Raw genomic sequence first — 14,990 nt, forward strand, 5'->3', positions numbered from 1 at the left:
GGCGCAATCAAAAAGTACAACAGTTCAGCTATAATTTAGTTGTAAAAGGTTGGGAGGTGGCTAATAGACCTGTTTTGTTACATCGTTTGGCTCTTCACTAGACGGATCTGTGCACTCTGGCCTAACATGCAGATGGGAAATTTCACTTGTCTGCATCGCTGTCGACACGAACGCCCATTAGGACATGCGCCAGGGACAGGCATCGCTAGGTAGTCTGTATATTTGTGCGGGAAAATACGCGAAAACACATAAAGAAACGACGAGACAGGACGTTTCTTGAGATATTTTCGCGTCTTTTCCCTAGCAAGAAGTATGAACCAACTAGCCTAGCAACTGTGAGCATAGTTTCCGGATATGAATACCAAAGATTCCGCTAAAATGTATTGATGTTAGAACATCATGGGGACGTGTGTAATGGCAGATGAACAGGTGTTCGAACGGCACAGGAAGCTGTGAAGTGGATAGTCCCGCTCGGTTGACGCATGTAGCTCAATCTTACCAAGCTCTCCCTTAGATGACGCGGACTCGACATTGGAAGTTACCCCCACTTCACCTGTCTGTAACGCGACGTCACGACAACTGCGAGAGCTCCCCATCTGATATGACGTGTACAGACTGATTATGCATAATATGACAGAAAAAAGAAAATAGTTATTTCTGATTCGACGCCTTTTCGCCATTAGCCCCCGGCTATTGGTCAAAAGTTTTCGGGCTGCACCCACTTCACCTGCCAGTCACGCGACGACACAAAACACCAAAACTCACCGCGTCAAAGTGCGGTGTACGCATTAAAGATGCATTAATATGCCGAACGAAACCGAATTTTCTTCTGAATAGCCGCAGGCAGCCCCGTTCCGAAAGGAATAAAAGATGGCCGCCGCCGATCGCTCAGCCGCTGGCTACTCGCACTTGCCGGAGAGCATGGATTTATTTGCGTATAAAACTTCTTGCGTGGCCGTGTAACGTTTTCGAGCACTTTCGGCACGCTTGCGACCTCATTCTGCTAACTCTTCTTTGCTGAGGATGCATTTTAGCGTCGCTCTCAAGATTCCATTGCATGCCAAAGCAATTTTCGACCAGCCACCGCAAGCTAAATAAGGGAAAGCGGACCAATCGCAGACGTCGGCACCACCCTCTTAATCCGGTTATCGACTTTCCATGCAGTGGCTCGGCTCTATCGAATCCCTCTCCACTTGAGCATGCTCCTCACCTCTTGTCAGCCAATTAAATAAGACAAGCCGCTCAGTGTAGGCAGTGTTATTCGTTTTTAAAGCAAACAGCGCCTTCCTATGAACGAGGAGAGCGTTTGATTGGTCTGTTCAGACAACCCTATGGGTGACCGCCCGGGGCTTGCTTTGGCGGTTACGCATATTTGACGTCAGGAGATTGGAATAAAAACATATTGGAATAGTTTTACGTTATAGGGCCCCTGATTGCCTTCATGCGAGACCCGAGGATCTTTGACATGACACGCCCCTGATCTCGACTCACAGGAGGCCGAGGCGGAACAATTGCCGGCTATGTATACCAGGCTAATCCCGCCTGCTGCAACACCACCACCACCACCACCATTACCACAATACACCCAAGACATTATTCCATCGGGAACTATGTAGCATGCACATATTCGGGTTCTTTGACCTTTGCCCTTTGACACAGATACTGCGCCAGGGAAGTATACCTCCAGATTTACTCAAAATAAATCGATTTTGCACTTGGCCGTCTATGACATCGCCTCTTTTTTTTTTCTCCAATTGCATCGCGTTCCCTTTTTCTTCGTAAGCGGGTACTGACGATTAAACAGGCTGCGCAATGCGCGTGGCTTTAGCTGTATGCACTCATGAAGCGCCCCGCAGGAAGCGCTGCTTTAAATTCGATACAACTTTCACATCACATTTTCTTTCGGCTGCTGTAGTAGTTAATGTGTAACTAATATGTGTGAGCCTGTACACGCCGCTCCGCTTTCAAACTTTTCGCGCATGAAAGTACGTGTTGGCAATAAAGCGTACAATCGTCGTACAAATCACTCGACGAAATATAATGCAATGAGAGCACAAGCACAACTTTAAGAACGAAAGATAGGACATCTCACGCAGTTAGCTCAGTTTCGGCGCTGTACAAATTCATGTCTCGGAACGGCGCTATCGTGTCGAGCCCAGTGTAACAAAACTGAAAAAAGAAAGAACAGAACAGAGACTTAAAGAATGTGCCTCCAAAATAATATTGCAGCCATGATTTTTTTTGTCTCCTTTTTTTCTATTTTTGTTATGGTGCGGTGTAAATGACTTGTTTTGAGTACTTATCAACGCTGTTCGTTACTGCAGTTCGTATCGTTTTCGTATACCGCTATTCTTTGCTTCTCACCGTTGCGCGAGGCTCAGACGCGGCGACTCGCCGTGGTTGCTTAGTGGCTTTGGTATTGGGCTGCTAAGCACAAGGTCTCAGGATTGAATCCCGGCCACGGCGGCTGCATTTCGATGGGGGCGAGATGCGAAAACACCCGTGTACTTAGATTTAGGTGCACGTTAAAGAACCCCAGGCGGTCCAAATTTCCGGAGTCCCCACAATACGGCGTGCCTCATAATCAAACCGTGGTTCTGGTACGTAAAACGCCATAAGTTAATTTTAATTTTCAGACGCGGCAATGGATAACGCTACTGCTAAGTAACGCTGCTCTTGCTTACCACATTGCGGAGCAGTCGACGTTAACCAGGAGCCACTTGTGCGGGTTCATACTGAACGACGACACGTGCTGAAACGGGACAGAGAGATTTAGGAACACAGGCAAGTGTTGGCAGGATTCTCGCCACTCTTCTGTAATGACTTAAGAGAAGCGGCAAGTGCAACCTCGATTCCTTTCATGTAGTGTCGATATTCTGGGCATATAAACGAGGACCCGGCGTATGCAGCGTCCACATGAAGCCACAGGCTTTCTTCGTCACCTGCGAGAACGAAAGAAAGAAGGAAGAGAGGAAGAAGAAATAAAGCCAGCTGTAAAAATGGTTTTTGAAGGCCTTTTGAACTTTTGGTATGACTGCTGTGCTCGGTGAAAAGTTGAAGTATTTCCGCTTTGCTTCGGTTACGTCTCTGTGAGGAAAATCATATGACATGCACTGTTGCATCCGGAAAGGAAAAGACAGATAACTTGCAGACAACTCCTATCTCTTCGAGGTTGTCGAACGCACAGGAGTTGGTTGTCCCCAAGGTAGCGACCATCTGAAAAAGAAAAAAAATACAAGAAAATAAATAATGGAATTGGGCGTTGTATTAGTGCAGGCGCGCGAAAACCCAAGTGAAAGGTCTACCGTTTATAAAACCACCGAGGCATGCGCTCCGCAGGGATGCACAAATCGTGCACAAAATGGCAAATACGCACGTTCCCAGTTTATTGCATCAAAATCAGCCACAGCCTAGGTGTGTGGGGTTTGCAGTAGAACCGACTTCGCCGTCGTACCTAATGAATTTGGCAGGCGTCATGACTTCACGAGGACGAAATGCGCTTATAGCCTTGTGCTCTGCACTTTCACTCCATTTTCTTGATTTTACTTTCGTGCCTTTGTATACATGCACTCGCTTCTCTTTCGCCAATAACATCCTGTCGCCGAACTATAAACCCATAAAAACCTACAAAGGGAAAAAAAACGACTATTTTGACAGCGCCGCTCTCACAGCTATACATGCCGCAGGACGCAAGCGTTATAGGGTGTCTACATTCTGGAAATTTACGCTTATTCATTGCACCACAAAGCTGCAGATAGCTCGGTGCTAAACGTAAACACAGCGTCATCCTTTCTTTTAAAGCTAGAAATATATTGGCCCAGAAATATAGCGAACTCCTAGTGTACGTTAAAGGCCCCGTGTTGCAGGAAATCCGGCGTCCAGCGTCGGACGGCGCTTCTGCGAAACGATTTTCGAACCACCGATACCGAGGCCCTCCATGTGGCGCAAGGAAGTACCTGAACTAATTGAATTTCTCAACCTAAAATATGTAGAAAAATTGTAAAGTACGACTTACACACAACGTACAGACATGATAGCGTCGGATTGTAATTTGAAAATACGAGAAAACATAATTCTGTTACGCGAAAACTCAAACAAACCCTTTTCCAGCGTTTATACCATTCATAGACTGGCCACGGCGTCCGAGATTTGCGCGCGCCGGCGGGTGAAAATCTTGGAGGCCGGGGAGCGGCGCGCCTGCTTCCTTGCAACACCTCCACATGGCGCTAGCCTCTGCCGCATTGCTACCCACGCAAAAGGCCGCGTTTCTGCAAGAAAGCCCACTTTCGTGCATAGCGTTCGCCGCCAGCGTTTCCTGGTAAACATTACGGTTATATACACTGCAGCTGCAGGGAAGCGTGAGAAGCAGTAAGGGATCTTTGGATGCTATCGTGTTCCACTCTTAAAGGTGAAGCATAAGCGTCCTCCATTTTTTTTTCCGAAGCATGGAATAAAGGAATGTTTGAAAGGGCTGGACGAAAAAATAAAAATAAAATGGAAGTGTGTGCACGCCTGTCTTCGTGTAGGCTTTTGGAATGTCACATCGTACGCGCACTACTTCCGTCGGGCGTTTAGCTGCATGTTGTTTTGGAGTCGTGTACAGGTTAGATGGGCACCAGTATGCGGCCATGTGGCGGTGATAAGTGGAGCCTATGCAGTCTTTTTGTCAACAGTTTCGAACTCACTGCGCATGTGACTGGACCTGTCGTCGGGCCGCTTACTGGCGCACCTATAGAAATTTTTCGTCGCTTGAAAATACCACACATTGAAAGAAGGGCGGTGTTTAATCCCGCCCTCTCTCTCTCTCCCTCGAGTTTTGAAGCGCACAACGTGCTACATACAGGAGTCCTGTAACGTGGCATGACGACATGTCACTCGCGGAGTGGCTTAGAAAACTTCGGACAAAGACAGTACGTAAATCGTGAATAAGTGATATGCAGCAGCAGTCGACAGCCTCGTCGCTCCTTTCGCATGGTCAGCCTGCATGGTCGGCCCTATATGGAGAGCTTATAGTGAGCTTGCATGGAGCCATCGTATAATGGCACATAATGACGTAGAGCACGTTACCACCATTGGAATGAAGCCCAGGCGGCGGTCCTCTTGGATGACGGCGCGCAGCGTTGGTCCCCGCACTGCCAGTTGGTCGTCCGTGTTGAGCACATGGAAGCGCACGCTGGCCAACAAGGCGGCCCTCTCCACCGACGAGTGGGCCTGCGAACCACAGCTAGAGCTCATACCCGCCGTACTTACTTCCGGATCGTAGCTATATAGACTGTACACGAGGCGCAATGTGACACTGGAATTATTGCTTTATATTTATTCGCACTACCTTACAGGCACCTCAGAAGGAGCACTGAATAAGGGAGAGGGGGGATTGCAGAAATAATCTGTTATTAGAGTTGTAAGATAAACAACGATACGTGGGAGTAAAAAAAAAACAATAAACAGCTGTGGGCAGAAAAAGCAAGGCGCCGTGAACATCATTATACATTCTTATAATCAAAGTGTTGCTACAACATTTCGCAGAAGCCAGTTGGATCAGATAAGGCTACAATATAATCGGGAAAGCTTTTCTAAAGGCAGCTCATACGAGGAAGTGCAGATTGATTGTAACATTGAGAACACGTAGAAATTTGGTACCTATCACGGACTAACTACAAGAAACAGAAATTAACATTTCAGGTACCACTTGTCATCAATCAAACTTCACTAGATGTGGAATTCTAGACTTCAGCAAATGTGTTTAAAAATAATATCAAACAATATTTGAATGAATACCCTATATAGTTGTACTCGCTGTAGTAGTACATGTAGTATTGTACATGGTATTGTATGTAGTATTGTACATGGCGTAGGACAAATTTTTTTGTGATCCTTTCTATGTATATTCAGTTATTGTATCGATGCCTCGTCATAGTTGTTTTCTATATGCATAACCAATGTATTTTCTGTTATTTTATATCAAGTTGTGTATTTGATTTACACGCGTATTTTGCTGTTATATATGCACTGGATGTGTGTGCTGCTGTTTGTAACAGGGAGCCAAGGCCCAGTCAGGCCTACCGCCTTTTGCCTTGGCTTCCCCTTTCGCTTGAAATAAATAAATATCAAATCAAACAAAACCACATCAAATCAAAATTCTATGATGCATCCACATATGCGCCTGAAGCTTATTTGAACATTACGCTGTTTAAACGCACGTGTCGGAGTTTCCAGTGCGAGACGAAATGATGAATTAAAACAAAATACTTGTGAAGAAAGCACAGAATAAGGTTGATGGAATAGAGATGAAGAAAAAAAAAAGCTGGATGGGGCGCCTGCTCGTCCCACCCATACTGGAATAAATACTGCAATAAATGGAATAAGTGTACTACGCCGAGCGCAGGCACCGCATGGGTAGCGCGCACAGAGACAGCTGTTTGCATGAAGTCGTTATGGTCCATGTCTACGCTGCGTTTGTTAATGGACTTCCCACACTGCAGATAACGCAGTCCGGCGTCACACGACAAGCTTGTGAAGCCGGACGTTAAAATTCGTGCGTCTCATTGCAAACACGAAGCTGTATGAATCATCAACTGCTGCACATTCAAGTTTATGAGTTGCACGGCAGTGTTGTGTGCCGCAATACCGCCGGCGATGGCTTGTCAGACATCGAGTCAGCTAGAATGGATTTATTGCACCATCCGTGTGTATCTGACGTCGTTCAGCCAGTAATCAGCGTTGTCACCATAGAGTTACGTCCTCTGCGGGGCCCAGGCCTCTTCCAGCATTGATCCCAAATTAGTGATATTCCTGCTGAATGCGACTTTTTCTTGTGTTTGGTAACAAGAGACGTTCTTTGCGGACAGTGCCTTTCTGTTTTATGGCTATAAAACAATCCGAAGTTTTTTTTTCTTTTTGTTTTACTTGCGGCCCACGTGTGTCTAGCACGCCGTTTACTGATGCCCGGCTTTTACACTTACACAGAAAGGAAGCGGTATTACCACTGTAATTGTCAAATGATAGCTTGTTTCTTACTACTTCTATATTGTGTACGCGCGGGTGTGTGTGTAAAGTTCGGACAAATGAAAACAAAAAATCGCCGGCCTGTTCAGGTGCATTATCCAAAGAAGGGAACAATACTTGCTCGTCAAATGACAATTTCCTGAGAGCTAACTAAAATATTGGCCAATTAATTTATTTTATTTATCAATTTAGATTGCATGTTGCTACTACGAAATTGTATCCCGGCAGTTATCTAGTCGGCTTAGCATAAATCACTAGACGAGCACCACTTTCGAGATATCTGTCCTTAAAATGTGCTGCAAAAAACATTGGCGTTCCAAACAATTTCCCAAAAGCTCCTCCAGCAGTTTGGGACGATCATTACTGGAACGGCAATGTATTTCTTAGCTGATTTTTGGACAGATAAGCCCCAAGTAGTGCTAGTCCTCGGATATTTTTTATGAGACATTTAACGTATTGCTCGAATTAAATTTCGCAATCGCAACATTTGCCCTATAAAGGGAACAATTAAGGATTTAATTTGTGAATCTGTGGGATTAGCGACATGGACATTGCGATTATCTGTGCAATAACGTCCGCCTCTTCATACATAGTCCACTTTAACAGGCTGAAGTGCGCTTTCACGGTCTACATAAGAAAAAAAGGATGGCCGGTATATATTTTTTCTGATACATATCTGCACAGATGTATCACTGAACAGATGATACATCTGCTCGTATATGGTATAGTGGCTAATTATTTGGTGTCGTCTGGTTTGTTGGGCTCTTTCGAAACGGGGTGAAATTCAAAAACACTCGTGTGCTTAGATTTAAGTGCGCGTTGAAGAACTTCAGGTGGTCAAAATAATCTTGAGTCCGCCACTACGGCGTTGTGCTTTTGGCACGTAAAACCCCATAATTAAATTAGTTTAAGGACAATGTTTTTCTTAGCGAGTTACCCTCACTTTTACATCGGGTATCTCGATTTCTAGCTTTCTTCGTTGGCCTATATTGAATATAGCCCGGCCTAAAAATGTGGGCCGATCCTAACGGTAAGGCAGTCTGAAAACGTGGACCGTTCTCGTGGACATGTGCAGTCTAAAAATGAGGGCCAATCCAAAAGGTATAGTGCGGTCTAATAGTGTGGGCTGATCCCGAAGGTAGTGCAGCCTAAAAATGCAGACCATGCCTGTGGGTGCGCAATCTAAAAATGTGGGCCTATCCCGAAGATAGTGTGGTAAATAAATTGAAACAGCCCGACGTTCTTCCTATTGCCTTCACTTGGCAGGTGAGGCGATAGAGTGTCATGCGCAGTGACTCCGCCCCATTCTCACCGCGAACTTGTTCGGGAAGACATAGTCTTTGATTGAGTTCAACTGGAGAGTGAATATCGCTTCCAACTTTTTTGTTGGGCTGTTTTAACAGATGTGTGGGCGTATGCACAATGTCTTTTTGACTGCTTTGTGTTTGCTAGCTGCAGCCGCGTGGGCAGGTCAATTTTCTGTCTACTAATATCACGTATTTATTTATCTTGCCATATCACGTATTTATTTATCTTGTTCACAGACTTATCGTTTTCAGTGTTATTACCTGTCTTTCGTGTTTAGTGTTTCCTGTTGCACATATGCGCATTTCTCTTGCTTGTTCGCGCTTTGTACTATAAAGATTAATTAAATTATGGGGTATTACGTGCCAAAACCACGATCTGATCATGAGGCATGCCGTAGTGATGGGGGACTCCGGAAATTCGGACCACCCGGGGTTCCTTAACGTGCACCTAAATCTAAGTACACGGGGGTTTTCGCATTTCGCCCCCATCGAAATGCGGCTGCCATGGCCGGGATTTGATCCCGCGACCTCGTGCTAAGAAGCCCAACACCATAGCCACTAAGCAACCACGGATAGTTCACAATAAAGATTCAGTCGCGAGTCAGCGCTGTCTGTGTGTGCTTCTCTGCTTTGTTGCGCTGAAATTTCAAAATGAATCAAAACCAACTATAGCCAGGCTTTCAGCCCCTTTACAACCGTGATGTTACCAAGTGAAGAAAGGGTAGTTAGCAACGTGTAGGAACATCAGGTTGCGGTTGCCATAACAAAAGAAAAGCAGGCGTACAGTTGCTTTGCCGCAATCACTGAAGAAACGGTCTGAATTAGAATCAAAGTATGAGGAATTTTACTACTTCACTGCGTGTGAAAATCGTTTTTTTATGGCTCTTTACTGATGCAAATGCAATGGCATCGCTAACGACCTAGTGCTAGGACTAGAGGTGGCCTTACGCTGAAGTTTTCCACAATTGACAGCAGCACCAGAACACCTATCCTAGCGAGTGAGGGGAGAAATATGAGAGGGACGTGATTGCGAATTTGCGGTCATAGCTTCGATTGCTTATATAACGAGGCAGGAGTGCCCGAGACTTGCAAATGTCCAAGTGTGCATGCTCTGCGTGAGTTGCGCATGCCTGCGGTCGAGATTAGAAGCGCTAACTTCGCTGAACTTAAGCTCGGCAAAGCTATATTGCGTAAAGCCTAGACGAGCGATAAAGCGTATGGGTCGACCATTGTCATTCGGAATTTCGGCGACGCTGGGGTAATAATGATGATGATGTTGATGATTTATTGGCATCCCCTTTGAAATGGAGCAGTGACAAATAGTCACCTAGCCTGCTTGAGTTAACCAGGTATTCTATACATGGTTTTCATTCTAGCATTTTTGTATACATCTAGTTATTCTTTTTTTCTCTTCCTCAAAACTTCTATGTCTACCTTGTACCGCTACCTATGCTCGTAATGGATACAGTCGTATCAATCTCTTCCCTGCTTTTTCTCCACCAATACTCTAAACGTCTCTCGCTTATCTCGACTGCTGACCGGTTGATTATTTTCAGACTGGTCCACTTTAAATGCAAACCCGTCTGGAAGTTGTGCGCTACCTACGGGTCTCATTGGGTGAATTTTCATTCCATTAGGATGTGCTGAGTGGTCTCCGGACTTTCGCTACAGCAGCCACATGTCTCATGTTATTGCAAATATTTCTTCCGGTATGTTTTTATCCATAGGCAGCCAGCTCGAGCCTCAAATAGCAAGGCACTGCCTGTTGTGTTATCGTACAGATTTTTCATTCTAATTTCTCCCTTCCCTATCTTGCAAATCCCTATGGTGTTTTTTTTTTTTGTTTCCATTCTTTGCATTTAATTAATTGTGTTTGGTTCTCTCACTTTATTTTCGATGACTCCTGGTTGTTTATTTATAATTTCACTTACAATGTACTTGGTTGGCAGTTTTCTTGACCTCTTCCTCCGTTCTGTGTCCACACGTTTCAGGTAGATATACTTGTGCACAACCTCATATTTATTGTGGCCCGAAAGTCCTCTGTATCATTATTGCTGCTTTTCGCTTCCCCTTTATTTTGAGATTATGTTGGTGTGTGCTAGAGCAAGTCTTTTCTTCGTTTATGTATAGGCCAATGTATATATATTGCTTGACTATGGATATGACTTGCTGTTGAATTGATACCACGTAATCACCCGTCTCTTCATTAAACATCGTAATTCCCAATTTTTATGGGCTAAACTTAAGGCCCATATTTGTCGCTGCGTTGCCACACATATTCGCAAGTCTGTATATCTCTTGCATTGCCGGTCAGTAGCACTATGCCGTCCGCATGCATCAGTTCAGTCTATTGCACAATTTGCCCATTACGAATGTAAAATAAAGTAATCCTAATTCACTGTTTTCTAGTCGCCTTTTTATGCCCTTAACATAAAGCGTGAACTTTGGAGACAGAGAACATCCTTGCTTCAGTTCTCGGTGAATTTCCACTTCACTGCATTTTTGGCCATCCCATACAATTTGTACTCCGTTGTCTTTATATACAGTGAACTCTCACTTGAGTGAACATCAAGGGACCCATGGAGATGGTTCACTTGACTGAAAGTTCACTAAACTGAATATTCACTAGAATATGGAAAAGCATAGGACACAGCAGGCGTCGGGTCAAAAGTGTGAAATGCAATTTATGGAGCTATGTAAATCAATATATACGAAGTGCGTAACAGTTACGTTGCTGCTTACCTCATTTTGAAAAAAAAAATCTTATCTTCATTTGCACTGGTGCTCCTAAAGCGCAAGAAGTAGCAAAGCCCTCCACAGAGTCTATGTTTTTGTGCACTTCCTCTGGCACAGCTTGTTGCTGAGACAGGAAGTTTCGCAACTTTCCAAGGCATCCTACAGCCTTGGCTAGAGTTACAAGATTTGAATCTGCCTCTGCCATTGCATCTTCCTCGTCACACTCTTCTTTTTGGGACGGACACTGGAAACAGTTTCCAGATCTGATAGTTCAGCACAGGTAACGAGCTCACTGTCACACTAGACATAGTCTTCAAACGAAGTGTTGCTGTCAACATTCAGATGGCGACAGACCGGGGTTTATCCCGGGGTTTATCACCTCGTTGCGCTGTTCCTCTTGCTCGCTTTCACCGCACATGGGGAAAAAGCAGGATTTATGCCAGCAGTTTATAATTGTAGCCGGTGTTACTGTTACGCCGCTGGAGGGGCGATTTGGGGGCGGCGAGCGTCGGCTACACCAGCGCTGCAGAGCGTAAAACTTCCTTTAACCGATTTCAAGAATAAGCCCGGGTTTACTGATCCAAGTTTGTTCAACTGAAATATTCGCAATTAAGAAATTCGTTTACCTAAAGATTTTTGCACGGAATACATAGGAAAATCACCGAGGATATTCTAAAAGTTCGTTATTCTGAAATATTCACTAAACCGACGTTCGTACAACTGAGCGCTTACTTCCCTCAGCTGCTCCACGAAATCGTCATATATATGTCTTCGCGCTTGAGAATACCCCATAACAATTCTCTGTCTACTTTGTGGTAGGCTCCCTTAATATCTAGAAATTCTATCCATAAAGGCCTATTTTGAGTTACTGAGAAAGACAGAAGCTACTTAAATCTCTATGCACTGAGTTAGTACAGGTATATTAACCCCGTATTCAGAAATGCATCTTGACTTGAAGGCCGTGCTTGACTTGATGTGAACGACACCTGGTGCGAACGCGTCCAAGACGCTCATTGTGTTTCCTTTGGTGCGTTCACGACTGGCGTCATTCAAATCAAGTCAAGCGTGGGCTTCAAGTTAAGATGCATTTATGAATACAGGGATTATTATCTAAGCGTCTGCCTGGTCTGAACCCATTCAGTACTTCCCTCAGTATATATTTATTCTCCACCCACTTCGACAGTTCTAATTTTATGGCTTGCATTGCCATTCTATAAGTCACCAACGTTGCTGTAACTGGACTGTACGAGCTTGTCTTATCCTTTTCACTTTTGCCTTTATAGATAAAGTTCACCTTGCTTTCACGCCATCCAAACGCCATTTTCTTCGTTTTAATCACTTGCTCTGTGGCATTAGTCAGCAGTGCCTTGCTCTATAGACCTCTCTAAGTTTCTCTAAGTTTTCGGTTAGCTGTAGTGGGATTTCATCATGTCCTGCGACCGTGTTAGTAGGGGCATTTTCTTCTGCTTTATTCCAGTAAAAGCTTCTTATGCTAAATTTTGTCTTCTCAGGCTTCTTTGTTGTTGCTGGATCTGTTTAAGTCTGAATTACGCTTTCTTTCAAGCCACAGTTATGCCTAATAACTTCTCCGATATACTGCAGCGTATCGTCTCCTTCAAATATGTTATCGTCTTCATCCCTTAAAGCCGTTTGCGAATTTTTAGTTGGAGCTCCGTGTGCTCTTACATGGTTCCAGAATCTTTTTGGTGCGCCTTTGTCTCTTTTGAGAACGTTATGCACCCAATGGTGGGGGGGGGGGGGGGGGGGGTTCACTTGTCAATTTAATTATCTCTTGCACGAGCTCACACGCCACCACTTTCTCAGTATTTGTTCCATCTAAGGAGCACCTCTTCTTCGTGTAATCCCAGCTTCTATTGCGAAAGCAATTATATGGGAATTCCAGGTGCATTTATGCCGTTGTCGTCGGCGTCGCTGTGATGTTCCGTATAAAGTTCAAGGGCGATAACGTCGTTGCCGTGCGCCGTATGATGTATGTGCGAGTGAAAGCTTGCGAAGGTGAGCCGACTATGGCGGCTGAATCTCGCGCGCGCAAGGGAAGAAGGCGGGGAGGAAGCGCGCAAGGCAGCGGGGGAGGGGAGGGGGTGTTCTACTCCGGCAACAGCTGCGTATGGCGCGGCCGCGCACAGCTGCGCGGGACCTATCTTGAAAGCGATCTGTGAAGATTACAGTCTAGGTTCGCCGTGGGCTCATAGCTTCGTGTTCGCTGTGTTCTCGCCGCTTACTTTGCGTTGAAACGAGAGGCAGCACAAAGGTCAATTCGCTCGCTGCCGCCGCCGCTCTTCCTCAAGCCAGCGTTTCTACAGCGAGTGTCGACGCTCATCGAATGAGATGTTTGTCTGCGCGCGTGACAACATGCTTGTTAATTTAGTTCGTAAGGTAATGTTTATGCGTTTAAACGGACAAAAAGGATACTATTTTTACTTCGTATAGCTGTCTACTAATTTGCTATCGCAATCTATGCCTCGCCTTTCGGGCGAAATTGCGATTTCTTTTTTGGCTTCTCGATGCTTCCTAGACGCCTGCTTACGCTCTTCTGTAGCTTGCTTTATTTTCTTGTTCCACCACTTGCGGGATTTCTTCCAAATGTTTTTTTTTTTTTTTTTTTTTGCCGTGTCTTATCTACCGCTGCATAACGTTTACCAGTTGCTTACATTCTCATACTGTTGTAGGAAGCTCCTCTATTTTCTTCTCTATGTTTTTTGCGATCTCTGTTGTTTGCTTTTAATTATTTTTTAAGAATTCCGATGCTAGTCGTTCGTGTTTCGCTTTCATATTTCTCTCAAATGTTAAGGTTAAACGTTTACGATCACTACCCAAGTTATATTTTCTATGTTCTTCTATCGTAATTTGGTCTAGCCGTTCGTAGACCGTTTCTGAGCCTAAGGCGTAGTCGATACATGACTGCCTGATTCCGCATTGCCATGTTACCTGTTCATGACACTTACTCTCCCTGTTAACTACTATAGTTCTGTTCATCGCACAGATCCACCGCTAGAGAACAGTTGTAATCACTATGTCCGTCTAAATCCTTCATGTGCGCGTTCATATCTCCCACTAATACCACCTGGCTCGATTTCTTGAACTCGTTAATATCGCTTCTAATGCAATCAAACAATTGTTTATTTTTATCCCTGCTATCACTACCTGTTCTTAGGTAAGCTACTCCCAGCCACGTCATTTTTCGTTCCCATGTGCCACTAATCCATAAATGCTCCCTAGAAGTCTATTTTTTCCTTTGCCACCTCATACCTCGCCTAATTAGCATGCCTACACCTCCGCCTTTCCTTGACCCAGTCATTCTGTAGCACTTATCCCATACAAAATTTCCAATAACAGGCGGCTGCTTCAAATCTCGTAGATGCGTTTTGGTCAAGGCGTACACGCTAATAGCTTGGTCATTCAGCTGCGTTCGAATTTCCAGCAATTTTTCCTGCTTGCGACCACCCTGCATGTTTACAATAAAAAAACGCGTCTTAGCGCCCTCTGGTCGGCGCAAGGTGCCTATTCGTGATTTGTAACGTTTTTATTTTGCGAACGCTGTTGAATGTTGTGCCTATATCACGGCTCAACACAAATAACGGTTTATTTATGTTCCATCCAGGCGTATCCTGCACTATCCGTTTATCAGGAGGTGGTATAGAGTCCTACCGCATCACAGTAAACCGGAAAAGCCAGGAACATGTGTGTATATATATATATATATATATATATATATATATATATATATATATATATATATATATATATATATATATATATATATATATATATATATATATATATCTTGTATCCCAAGCCCTCAATGGCACATACTTATTCGGAGAAACTTCACACGAACAGTGATTAATTTCAGCCGTCCATGGCAGTCTCTCTTGTGTGGAAAATATGGTTGGGCCTTTTGAGGGTCTGAAGAAACCACCT

At 44.5% G+C, this 14,990-nt stretch overlaps 1 protein-coding gene across 2 annotated transcripts in view; it reads right to left on the reverse strand.

Moving 5' to 3' along the window:
* The window catches only part of LOC126548185 (aromatic-L-amino-acid decarboxylase-like), a 93,132-nt gene that overhangs the window by 52,545 nt on the left and 25,597 nt on the right, over window positions 1-14,990 (reverse strand). For both annotated transcript variants that reach the window (XM_055063174.2, XM_050196323.3), the window contains exons 6-9: window positions 5,068-5,211; window positions 3,150-3,216; window positions 2,848-2,942; window positions 2,685-2,752 (exon numbers count right to left, since the gene is read on the reverse strand). In XM_055063174.2, the coding sequence (XP_054919149.1) occupies window positions 2,685-2,752; window positions 2,848-2,942; window positions 3,150-3,216; window positions 5,068-5,211 (374 nt within the window). The remainder of the gene's footprint in view (window positions 1-2,684; window positions 2,753-2,847; window positions 2,943-3,149; window positions 3,217-5,067; window positions 5,212-14,990) is intronic.

The sequence above is a fragment of the Dermacentor andersoni genome, chromosome 1 (genome assembly GCF_023375885.2).
Source record: "Dermacentor andersoni chromosome 1, qqDerAnde1_hic_scaffold, whole genome shotgun sequence".
Classification (NCBI taxonomy): Eukaryota; Metazoa; Arthropoda; class Arachnida; order Ixodida; family Ixodidae; genus Dermacentor; species Dermacentor andersoni.